The sequence below is a fragment of the Manduca sexta genome, chromosome 19 (genome assembly GCF_014839805.1).
Source record: "Manduca sexta isolate Smith_Timp_Sample1 chromosome 19, JHU_Msex_v1.0, whole genome shotgun sequence".
NCBI lineage: Eukaryota > Metazoa > Arthropoda > Insecta > Lepidoptera > Sphingidae > Manduca > Manduca sexta.
In genome coordinates, this window is record NC_051133.1 from 7912224 (window position 1) to 7925217 (window position 12994).

At 33.2% G+C, this 12994-nt stretch overlaps 2 protein-coding genes across 2 annotated transcripts; one reads left to right on the forward strand and one right to left on the reverse strand.

Annotated features, from left to right (window-relative positions):
* Positions 1-119: 119 nt before the first annotated feature.
* On the forward strand, positions 120-9239 carry LOC115442667 (armadillo-like helical domain-containing protein 3). Its single transcript, XM_030167786.2, has 12 exons — positions 120-672; positions 877-1037; positions 1352-1519; positions 2098-2209; positions 3355-3667; positions 4006-4085; positions 4162-4294; positions 4518-4602; positions 4682-4914; positions 5021-5147; positions 7011-7165; positions 7336-9239. The coding sequence occupies exons 1-12, from the start codon at positions 404-406 to the stop codon at positions 7552-7554; spliced, it is 2055 nt and encodes a 684-aa protein (XP_030023646.1). The 5' UTR covers positions 120-403; the 3' UTR covers positions 7555-9239.
* On the reverse strand, positions 8221-12891 carry LOC115442666 (coiled-coil domain-containing protein 149). Its single transcript, XM_030167785.2, has 7 exons — positions 12583-12891; positions 12245-12496; positions 11560-11742; positions 11189-11470; positions 11027-11105; positions 10265-10403; positions 8221-10066 (listed from the first exon to the last, which is right to left on the reverse strand). The coding sequence occupies exons 1-7, from the start codon at positions 12649-12651 to the stop codon at positions 9706-9708; spliced, it is 1365 nt and encodes a 454-aa protein (XP_030023645.2). The 5' UTR covers positions 12652-12891; the 3' UTR covers positions 8221-9705.
* Between the last annotated feature and the right edge of the window lie 103 nt (positions 12892-12994).

The window sequence follows — 12994 nt, forward strand, 5'->3', positions numbered from 1 at the left end:
ACATTTATGAAATGGTATAAAAATTTCATAAATGAAATAAAATCTACGAACTTATTGCATGATTAAATATCGAATGATTAGATTTTAATTGACATATCATAATTAATCGTTTTGTTCACCACTACTATCTGTCAAATTTTAAGTGGATTGTGGAGGATTTTTGTGTGTTCGTGTATTTTCACAAGATTTTTGAAGAATTGTATACCTTCTTTAATGTTGTAACCATTGACATTGATAACAGGTAAAAACGAACTTTGTTTCCAACTGGAAAAATCATGAAGAATATTTTTATGTCCACAAAATAAATAACATAATATAACCTGATAAGAATTGAACACGTAAAGCAGTGGTACTTGTTTGAATTTTAATATTTATTGGGTACTGAGATTCGTAAAATATTAAAATGGCTACAAGAAAAAGAAGTGGCTCAGGATCTAAGAGACATTTGAAAGAAAAAGTGGTCCAAATTTACGAATCATTCTTTAGAGGCGAAGACTTAACTACAGACAATGTAACATTCTGGGATGAATTTTTCCTCTTGAAACCCAAAATACCACAATTGGAAGCAGAGTTGAATAAATTATCTGGAGAACAGTTGATGAATATGAAAGAAAGCATGAACTTATTGGTGGGGCAGTGCATAGAAATGTTAGGTCAAGAACATCATATAAGGTAAGCACAAAATCATAATCTTTTATATCCTTAACACTACAGAGGACAGTCCAGAGATTACAATTAGTAACTGCATTAAGATAATAATATGTATTAACTTTAACAAAAGCCACCAATCATTTAAATTTAGATGAATTTTCTCCCATAGGTCTACTAATTACCTTCCAGTGTTTCAGAAGATATTGAATACTGTAAACATTTCAGATTGGTGTATGCCCTTCAAACACTAAGTGCTTTATTAATAACAATGTATCAAAGAGTGGGCCAAGATCCAACAATAAACATCAAAAGTATATTAATAGGTCAAGAGGATGCTGATGGCAAGATGCAAAGACTCTTTGAACATTGTAGTACAATTCTATCTGGTGAGTAATGAATCAAATCATGATCTTGATTATTGACGATTTTAAACTGTGTTCATTTATGAATCATTAGGAATTGCGAATGTTCATAGCCAAAGAACACTTAAGGTACTTGCTTATTTATGGGCCTAAACAAAAAATTATAGATCATCATAACTTGAGGCTCTAGGAAATATATTGTTTTCTGTAACAATTATTCACAAATTAAATTAAAGTTTTTCACTCAGTAAAATAGCATAACAAATACTAATAGAATTCTTGGAAGGTAAGAACATAATTGTACATGATCTATGAATGAATAATTGTCTCTTTATCAGGTGATGTTCCAGACAGTTTGAAATCTATGGTGTTAAAGTTACTGCTGGTCATAGCAACAGGCATGGAAAATATAGACGATAATGCTCTAGTAGAATATTTTATGCAGAACTCTTTGTTTGAATCATTGATACAGCTGTTGTGCACTTCTACAGAAAGACAGCAACATGGTAAATATTTTTTTTTTTAATAATATGTACCTTGTAATAATATGTCATAAACATATAGCAAGTATTTAAAAAAAAACACATTTCTTAAATACTTATTAAGAGTATATAAGCAAAATAGAATACATCATTATTTTAATTTCTAAAGTTTACTATAACTTGCATTACGGCTACAGACTTGCGCTAATTCATTACTTTGCCAAATGGTGGAATTGTTTTCAAAACATGCCAATGAATATAATCAAAATTCACATCAGACTATTGTTTTTATTAATAAAAGTACATATTGTAATAATGTACATAATATTAGTTATTGTAGCATAAGCAATACATTGTGGCTAATAATTAACATTATTGTTATAACTAATAAAATTATTTAACAACAAATCATCATTAATGTCTGCCTCTCTTTTCATAGTCAATTCATCACCTGCTACACTACAAACATATAATAAGAGATTTTATCTTTTATCAATCAATCTAGGAAATTATCACAAATTAAATGTTCATGTTCATGTTAATAGTAAATTTATCAATTCTTGAAAATGCCTAATTGAAATAAAATGTCCCTGTTTTTTTAGGTTACGATGTTGTCATGCTATTAATGTTTTTGGTGAATTATAAAAAAGAAGAATCAGCTAATCCATATGTTGTGAAGCTTTCTATACTTGATGATGAGCTAGCTTTAAATGGGTAAGTGATAAATAGAGAAAGTTCCAGTCTGGTATAATAACATCATCTAAAAACAATATTGCATAGTATAGCTATCTCCAATGGCTTGCATCAAGAGCTATGAGCTAGTAAACCTACTTTAGGATACAATCTTGCAAAATCTAATTATCACTACATAGTATAAAACAAAGTTGCTTTCTCTGTCCCTGTGTCCCTTTGTATGCTTAAATCTTTAAAACTACGCAACGGATTTTGATGCGGTTTTTTTTAATAGTAAGAGTGATTCAAGAGGAAGGTTTATATGTATAATAACATCCATTAAATAGTGGAGAAATACTGTTATTTTGTTATGTTATACCCGTGCGAAGCCAGAGCGGGCCGCTATCTTTTTATATACAACGTTCACAGTTTTTCTGTAGTGTATTTAGTATCAGCATTGCACCGGTGCGAAGCCGGGGCGGGTCGCTATTTTTAAATAAGTCAAGCTTCACTAAGAAAGCAAATTTGCTTAGGGCGTTACACATGGCGCCGCAGCGGTATCAGCTCTGCGAATATCGCGGTGCCACTGTATTAGTCACCCTTGGATTTATATGGACCCTCGCGCGACGCTGCCGCCGTGGTATCAAGGCTCGCAGTCAACACGGTACCATGTGTAAATGCTCTTACAATTGTTGTACCCAGACTATAAAGTAATATGTTAACTAATAGTTTTGTAAACTATTTATGCAAAGATGATATTCAATAGCTGTTATATTGAATAGTACAATACTTTATGTAACTATAGAACATAATAATGTTATTAGAAATGCTAATTAGTGTTTGCGATTTGTGAGCAAACGGTCTTGCACGATCTAGGCATAAATTAACAATAACATATTCGCCATAAATAAATATATACGAGTGTTTGTCCGCGTACCACCTGAATGAGTTATTTCCCAGCATAAAAAGCCCATTGTACACTTTTCCAGGATTTTTTAAAATTCTGTGTGTAGATTTTCATGAAACGTACGCAAAATGCTATCCAGAATAAGGATTTGTAATCCAATAAGTGGACCTTGCATAATATACTAACAATCTAAAAATATACAGACACGATAAATATACCATTTTATTTTTTTAAGTGTAGATTATATATTTGAATTTACCATAATAATATTCTGTTCTAGATATGGCCAAGTCATAACAGCAGCATTGAATGATTATGTATTGTCCGTATTCGGTGGTATGCAAGGTGGAAGCGGCGGGGGCGGGTGGCTGTCCTCCCTAACTAGTATGGTTGGGGGCATATTCCTAACCAGTGACGATACACAGCCAGTTGTGAGAGGACAGAGGAATAGTGGCGGTGAGGAGGGCATGCTTCTGGCACTCTACGAAGCGGCACATTTGAACAGAAACTTTATGACGACATTAGCGCATTCGTCGTCTGCAGCCGCTTCATCCGCGCCGCCATCGCCCCCTGCGACCTTACCACCGCATCAGGTAATTTCCGCTCTATGTTTTTGTGTATCAATTTATCGAATAGTAAATAATAAATATATAGCCCCTCTATAAAAACAATCAATATTATTTTATACGTTAGGTTTTTAATGGGCGCATATCTTACTATCTTTTTTATATACTTATACCAAATATGCTAGTGATGTCACAACTTACCGTGTACTTGCATCTCACTCCTACTATTTGATAGTTACGGCACTTAACAATATTTGAAAACCTTAAAATAAAAAAAAATTATGTGCTTTTCTTTCTGTACTACTTATATAAAAATATGAAGACAATCCTTATGAGACCTAACAATTAATTTGCATTTTTTTCAGAGCCCACCAAATTTGTCACAGATTCAAGCTCTTGACAACGATCAACCAACGAATTTACTAGTCACATTCTTTCAATATTGGTAAGAATATGTTCATTAAATAATAGTGCATAAAAATCTATGATATTGAATTTAAGTATATTAATTATTGTTTCAGCTCTATAGTAATGGCGGATACGCGGACAGAAGCAAGTATAAACAAGTGCAGTCTATGTTTCATTACACTAACTTGTATTGTTGAGGAACAATTCGCAAATTCCATTATGCACGACCAAAATCTTACTTTTAAGGTAATAGCTGTCACTAATAAAATTTTTATTAATAATGTGAACAATAAAGTTATTCATAGAAAAAAAATTTACTTGGTAATAAAATCAGCAGTTGTATTGATAAAGTATGTTAGGTGTTTGATTTTTTTATTTAGTCAGTTTATAATTTATTGAATATATAAGTTTTACCTGACAATTAAAAATTAACCTTAACTCTCATAAAGTTTGTCTTGTATTTGTTAAGGTACAACTGTACAGGCTTCCAATGAGACACAGAAAAATTGTTCCAGAGGAACCTTCTTCACAACCATTAGCTTCCACATTAATTGGTGAGTTTATAGCTGTGCTTATAGCGGGTGACAGAACAGATCACAGTTTTATACCTGATTGGTTTAATTGAATTTTCAGATCTCCTAGTCGAATTCATAATGTGCCATTTGCTGAAGAAGTTCCCGGGCGATCTATACCAGCTGTGCATCGGCGTGTTGCTGCGGCTGCTGAGCTACCAGAAGCGCTGCCGCGTGCGGCTGGCGCGGGACTGGCGCCCGCTGTGGGCCGCACTCATCGCGCTCTTGAAGTTCCTAGTCGCTAACGAAACTGCACTACTTAGGAGACATAATATTTTTATAATGGCGCAGCAAGTATGTTTTTTGGTCGATGCCTCATGTGTACCTAGTGTTTTTAATATTACAGCTAAGATAAAATTATCGGGGTGATTTTTAGTTGGATATGTTGTTTTAATTTCAGGTTGTTAATATATTTAATTTGTTTATAACATTTGGCGATACCTTCCTGCCGACGCCTGCATCATATGACCAATTGTATTATGAATTAATAAGGATGCATCAAGTGTTTGACAATCTTTTCTATCTAGGTAAGTAATATTATACAATATCATATAACTGTTCATTATCTATACTATTATATAAAGCTGAAGAGTTTGTTTGTTTGTTTGTTTGTTTGAACGCGCTAATCTCAGGAACTACCCGTCCAAACTGAAAAATTCTTTTTGCGTTGGATAGCCCTTTGTTCGTGGAGTGCTATAGGCTATATATCATCACGCTATACCCAATAGGAGCGGAGCAGTAATGGCTAATCTCAGGAACTACCGGTCCAATCTGAAAAATTCTTTTTGCGTTGGATAGCCCTTTGTTCGTGGAGTGCTATAGGCTATATATCATCACGCTATACCCAATGGGAGCGGAGCAGTAATGGCTAATCTCAGGAACTACCGGTTTGAACTGAAAAAAATGTTTTGTGTTGGATAGCCCTTTATTTGTGGAGCGCTATAGGCTATATATCATCACGCTATGACTAATAGGAGCGGAGCAGTAACGAAGCATGTTGCAAAAACGGGGAAAAATTATTAGTTTTCAGAGCTTCCGTTGCGTGCGCTGCGTAAACGGTTAAAGTTATGCAACAATGATGTATGACGAGATTGTTCCTCTTAAAAAGTTCTAAAAAATCTATACTATTATATAAAGCTGAAGAGTTTGTTTGTTTGTTTGTTTGTTTGTTTGAACGCGCTAATCTCAGGAACTACCGGTCCAAACTGAAAAATTCTTTTTGCGTTGGATAGCCCTATGTTCGTGGAGTGCTATAGGCTATATATCATCACGCTATAACCGATAGGAGCGGAGCAGAAATGCCTATCTCAGGAACTACCGGTCCGAACTGAAAAATCTTTTTGCATTGGATAGCCCTTTGTTCGTGGAGTGCTATAGGCTATATATCATCACGCTATACACAATAGGAGCGGAGCAGTAATGGCTAATCTCAGGAACTACCGGTCCAAACCGAAAAATTCTTTTTGTATTGGATAGCCCTTTGTTCGTGAAGTGCTATAGGCTATATATCATTACGCTATGACCAATAGGAGCAGAGCAGTAATGGCTAATCTCAGAAACTAGGAGTTTGAACTGAATAATTCTTTTTGTGTTGGATAGCCCTTTGTTCCTGGAATGCTATATGCTATATATATCATCACGCTATGCCCAATAGGAGCGGAGCAGTAATCGCTAATCTCAGGTACTACCGGTTCGAACTGAAAAAATATTTTTGTGCTGGATAGCCCTTTGTTCCTGGAGTGCTATAGGTTATATATCGTCACGCTATGACCAATAGGAGCGGAGCAGTAATGAAACATGATGCAAAAACGGGGACAATTTATTAGTTTTGAGAGCCTCTGTTGCGTGCGCTGCGTAAACGGTTAAAGTTATGCAACAATAATGTATGACGGGATTGTTCCTCTTAAAGAGTTCTACAAAAATATATCATAAAACAAAAGTCCCCCGCTGCATCGGTCTGCCCGAACGTGTTAAACTCAAAAACTACCCAACGTATTAGGATAAAATTTGGCATGGAGACAGTTTGAGACCCTGGGAAGAACATAGGCTCCCGGGAAAATATATAGCGTGACTTTTATAACGGAAAACTTTAGCCCGAAAAACTTTATAACGCGGGCGGAGCCGCGGGCAAAAGCTAGTATATTATAAAACAAAGTCCCCCGCTGCATCTGTCTGCCTGAACGTGTTAAACTCAAAAACTACCCAACGTATTAAGATGAAATTTGGTATGGAGACAGTTTGAGACCCTGGGAAGAACATAGGCTCCCGGGAAACTACTACTTTTATAACGGAAAACTTTAGCCTGAAAAACTTTATAACGCGGGCGGAGCCGCGGGCAAAAGCTATAATTTATAAAGTTCTTTTTATGAGGTGAAATAAAATAATTTTAGCTCTTCGATACTCTACTGGTGATGGCGAATTTAAAGCTGAGGCGTTACGGCTTGCTAATTGCCTGGTAAACGTGCGGGCCATCATACAACACTTCTCACCAAAGATTGAAGTGTGGCTTGCATCGCAGAATCTTTCCACACCCACTGAAGATCAGGTAATATTAAACTTATTATTACACACTGTAATAAACGCTCAGCAATGTGCATTCATAAATTAAACTATATCCAGAGGTTTTTGTTGTCAAAAACATTATTTATTAGTTAATATTATTGGCAATACTTATAATTTTAGTGTTGCAGTAATTATTATTTTATATTTTAACAGATACTTGAAGTGGTCCGCAAAAACTACGACAGTTTGATTTTGAAGCTGCAAGAAGGTTTGGAGTCGTACGAGCGGTACTCAGAGCGGTCGCACCGGCCGCTGCTGTCGCGGCTGGTGGCGGCCGCGCGCCTGCGCAGTGACGCCGCCGCGCTGCACCACCACACCGTCGCCGCGCTGGAGCACTACACCGCCGCCTACCGGAACATCACCTGGACCTAAATTGCGCAGACCACCACAGACAACGTGTAAAACCCAGCATATTAGTACACGCAGGTGTGTATTTCGGATTAAGCCTGTGTAACCAGTTTCCAAATGGCTGACATACTTGTGTGATTGGCGAGGGATGATCACCTCTTGTCAATCGATATTCTATCTGGATGGCATTTCACTTAGGATTAGGTGTAATGGAATAATTATGCCGTATAAAAAAATATATAAAGTATTGAATTGTTTGCTGCTAAAACCAGTATTTATGTTGTAGTTACCGTTGTTATTTATTCAGTTATTATCTGATTTTCTTGCTGACAAGATTGTACACGACATTCATTGGTATTTGGTACTAATGTCACAATGAACCAGTACATATACGAAGTACGAAGGAAAATGAATTATTCTGAACGAATGATTGACAATACTATGTATACGGAATTTATGCGTCGTCAAAGTAGAACTTAAAAAAAAACTTGGTAACATGTACAGAAAAAGTTACATGCGATCCACCAATTATCCGTTTTTAATATACTATTCAATGAACATAAAAAAATAAATTATATTTAGGCAGTGTAATATTGCCCTTACTTCACGAAAGTGTGAGTAATGTCAGTTTAGCTAATTGCATGCTAGTCAATTTGATTTTCCTGTAACCAAAAAAATCAGATTACATAATATTATTTATGTCTATTTTATTATGAATTTTATTCACATTATTACTATTATGTCTATTACAAGCGTATTTTATGGTCCATTACAAAAGTTCAACAAATGGTCCAAAAATCATATTATATGACGTAGAAGTAGTATTTGAATATCTTTTTCATCACATGTTCACATTCTTACGTTACAATTCTATTTTTCGGCTATACAAAACTTATTTAAAACCATGTATTATAGGAGTATGCCTTATGGAATTTTCAACATCTTCATAATCATGAAGACATTATAAAAAAAAATGTGTTCATCTATGTTAGTAAGGATCCTTTGTGTAAAATTGTTATTTATTTGCTTTTACAAACATTAGTTTCTTTTGTGCATTGTTTGTGAGTCAATGATTATAATCATTCTTTAAATAGAAAATACCTTATTCCAATAAAATACTAAATCAACTGGTAGTGGAAGAAATCATGTCCAGAGGTCGCGACACTGCAATGTGAACAAAATGATTAAAAGACAAAGTGGAAGCTTCCATAAACCCCTTCTCCTCGAATTGATTAGTGCGATTTTTGTTTTTAAATATATACAAATATAATATATAATGATAAATTGTAAATGTATTAATTAAATAAAAATGTGAAATGTAATTTTAATGTAGATATGCTAAGCCTAAAGGTCGTTGCGTTCTGCATTACATATCATAAAGCTTTTTTGTGTTAGAGTAGAGATGAATCATTTGGTCGTTTGGAACAGTGAATATTTCCTTGATATGTTACTATTATGTATATTTTTAATAATATGTAGAAGACTGAATGTATGTATAATGTATGTAAATCTAAATTATAAGAAGTCATTTAATTTCTACTTATATAAAACCGAATACAAAGAGAATTACTTATTAGTAGTAAATATGTATAATGAGTGGATAATAATGATTACTGTGGTAATCCTGTGAGAAGCTTATAAATGTTACTATTGTTACATTTTCCAATACAGGCTAATAATTACATTTAATAAATTATTTTTTGTAATTATATTGTTGGTTTCATTTATATAATTAAAAGTCAGTAATAAATTGCACAATACACATTATTTTCAATACATGAAGTGGCTTTCTAAAACAATAATAACAAGCTAATTAATATTATAAAAGCTCATACAACTAACACAACAATATAAACTTTGGTTTAATTATCACAAAGTTAGAAACCTTACATTAATTAACAAACAAATATATTTTATAATATGGATGTCTCCATGAAATTTGGTTTGAAGCCTTTTTGTTAAATTTCTGGGGAAAATATGCATCATAGTAATATAACGATCTAATAAAGCCTAATAAAATTTAGCAATTACTGCTAGAAATAATAGTGTTTTGAATATCTGTCATAAATTCGTCACATTCGGCAAGGTAACTTTAACAGCAATAAATGTATCCGATTATAGCTAACAATAATCGATCTGTAACGCTTTAGAGTGATATTTGGCTAGAAAAACATATTATTCAACTGGCTTTAACTCAGCTAAAGCCTCTTTAACCAATTCTTCTAACTCTACAGGCAGGATTGTTTTACCCATAGTTCGGTTTTCACTGTTGCCTGGATTACCATAACAACTCTCGGGATCTGATGACCCGCTGTTATCTTTGTTTTCGTCCTCGCTGTCGGAATATTTGCATTTATTATCTGTAGTATCCGGCGACTCGTTTGAGCTCTTATCTTTCGCATCCTCTGATTTAACTGATCCCGAATCGAGAATAAATTCATGGAGGATTTGCGACGGAAATATTTGTATGTGCTTATGGTCATTTCCCCAACTGTCCAGTGTTTTTTCTAGCTCTGTTATTCTATTTGCTAGGATTCTGAAAGCATAACAAAGCAATATAATATCTGATTTAACTTGTACCATTACTGTTGTTCTTTATGATTGTAAGATGTTAAATTTTTACTTCTACCACACAAATGTCTACCATTTAAATACGTCATTATAATCTTAAATAGGATTATCTGATTGGGAGCTACAAAATTTATATAAATAATATTATATTTGTTATACATACTGATTTGTTTTTCTTTGATGTTGCAAAGCAATTGATTTATCATTCAAAGCTTCAAACAGTCCAAGACATAAAGCTTTCATTTCACTTGCAGAGTTCTGTTTTGTGCCTCCTTTTGCATGATTTTCCAGATATTCTTTCACTGAAGACAATAATAAATATTCGAATATTAAAGTATAGGGATAAATGCTGTGCACTGTGTAAGCATTTGTTATAATAATAATATATTTTTATTAGACATTAATTTGGGACGACGAAATTATAGGCAAGTACTTTGTAACAACACAAACAAAGCCAGCCATGTGTTAAGCGAAGCCAAAGCTAAAGCCATGCCACAACTTTCACTTGAGCCAGCCAGAAGTATCAATATTGCTTATCGTCCGCCATTGATTGTTCATGATATGACATCCAACTTTTAAATGACGGGTATAAAAACCCAAGGCAGTAATTTCTATGGTCATACAATTGTGAGCACTAGTATAAGGCGAAACGCTGTATGTCTAATGAAATATAATAATTAAATCATTTGCATTTATATTCCACCCTTCTGTTTTAAATTCTTTATAATAAAAGCCAATTAAATAATTTGATGCACGAAATGGCTGCTGCAGACATCTACGAAAAGGGCATAAGAATAGTACTACTGCTACATGATGTCACACTGGCATGGCGGGTAAGGATTCATTAAATTCGGTTGACGAAATTATGTAATTGCCAACAAAGTCCGAGAAAAGGCGTCGATATTATTGAATGTGATTTATTTACCTTGTTTTTGTGTCATTATATCGCTGATTCCCTTCTTTAGATGCCAAGAGTAACTTTTGTTTCTATTATGAAGTAAGCTCTGAAAACAAAAATTGTTTACAATAATATTATAGACAATGTTTTTTTGTACTCTTTATAATGTAAGTATAGTAGAAAAAATACCTTATACTTATTGAGGGTTTGTTTTAAAATTTCTTTTTCAACTTGTAGTTGTGTTATTCTTTCATGAAGATATTTGTTTTCAGTGGTTAACGCATCAATATCGATTATGGGTTTTGGAGGATCCACATCACCATCTGATTGTATCATGCGACCTCTGTTTGTTAATATGTAACTGATTTGATGGTTAAGACGTTGTACTTTATTTTTATAGTAGTCCCTATCTGAAACTAGTTCTTCTTTCTCATCTAGTGTTGCTCTGTAATCCAGTTGGATTTGCTGATACTGAAAATAATATCCAATACTTAGTATAAAGTCCAGTTACATCAGCTGTTAAAAAACAAAATAACTAATAAAATGTGGCAAACATTTACCTTCTTTTTAATTTTCTCTAGGTCTTGAACTAATTGCTCATAATCTTTATTAGAACATGTAAACATGTTTGAAGACTTTTTGCTACCATTAAAATCATCAATATATTCCTTTTTGTGTAGTTGCTTTCTCAATGCTGTTATATCCCCAGTAGCTTCCTCTAACTTGTTTCGTAGCATTTCCACCTGATTTTAAAACAACTATAATTATTATCAATTATTGCAAGGAAAGAATCTTGGAAAAGATAGAACTGTATGCAACTTATAGAGTTAATTTATCTCTTTTAAGTTTGCTGATTGAAAATAAGTTGCAATAAATATTTTAAATTAATTTATTTCTTTGATATACATGTTAAGTGATTTTTGTTGTTTCAGATATTCCTAAATACAAATGTATTGGTCATCTTTACTATCACTTTTTTTTAAATGTAAATATTGTTGGGGAAATAGAGAAACATTAATTTGAAAGCTACATATTTTCCAATGTAAAAACTATTATCAATATTGATAATCATATTACAACATTTTGTAATATAGATTACAATACTTCAATAAATACTTACTCTACAAAGATAGGGCATAGCATATCAATAAAGAGAGATCGTATTTAGTCTAGGAACTAAAATTTTACATCTAGTGAATTTAGAGTATAAATACCTACACAAAGCCAAGGTAACAAAAAATTTACCTCTAACTTCAACATATTATTTTGATCTCTTGTCTTGGCGAGCATGTCTCCACCGCTTATAGTGTTAGTGGGTGTAAACTTATATATTCCATTGTTGCTGTCCTGCCTTTTTATAGAAACACTTTCTTTATATTTCAACTGTTCCACAAGAATCTTATATCGGTCCCTCTCCATGCTGCATTTATCCAACTCTTTATTCATAATAGAGAGCGCATCGATTTTACTCTGCAACTTACTTTTTAACACGGAATTCTAAAAAGAGGTAATACTAATTATCCATTTTTTCCATTAAACGAGTTTTAGCTACAAATATTTATTAAAAGGCTGTACATTTTTACCTCTAATAAATAATCATCTAATTGTTGATCTTGGAATTTCACTTTGTTAAACGGAGCCTTGTTAAACATTTTGCTGTCCACTTTACAGTTCCCGTATTAATATATTTTATACATAATATTATGCACGAGTTTATTAAGGAATAAGGATAGTAAATTACTTGTTAATCTTCATAATCATTAAAATGACTCTGTTCTCAAATCACATGTTTATCACCAAATGCCACAAGAAATATTATTGATCGATTTGTTGTGATGAATTCAATTTTTAGCGCTCCATGTTGACACTGGACAAATAACAATTATTGTGAATTGACAAATGACAATCTAAATTAGAGATAAAATGTAGTCCAAAAATATCTATTGTAATAAATCGATACTGTTTTACATTACATACTCCAATAATTTTAATTAT

Bases quoted from the DNA above. Each gene is read 5' to 3' on its own strand.
- LOC115442667 (XM_030167786.2), top strand. From the start codon at position 404: ATGGCTACAAGAAAAAGAAGTGGCTCAGGATCTAAGAGACATTTGAAA. The intron at 3,668-4,005 runs GTAATTTCCGCT...CATTTTTTTCAG, and splicing joins CGACCTTACCACCGCATCAG to AGCCCACCAAATTTGTCACA. The intron at 4,086-4,161 runs GTAAGAATATGT...TTATTGTTTCAG, and splicing joins GTCACATTCTTTCAATATTG to CTCTATAGTAATGGCGGATA.
- LOC115442666 (XM_030167785.2), bottom strand. From the start codon at position 12,651: ATGTTTAACAAGGCTCCGTTTAACAAAGTGAAATTCCAAGATCAACAA. The intron at 11,743-12,244 runs GTAAATTTTTTG...TTTTAAAATCAG, and splicing joins ATAATATGTTGAAGTTAGAG to GTGGAAATGCTACGAAACAA. The intron at 10,404-11,026 runs GTAAATAAATCA...TATTGTCTTCAG, and splicing joins TATAATGACACAAAAACAAG to TGAAAGAATATCTGGAAAAT.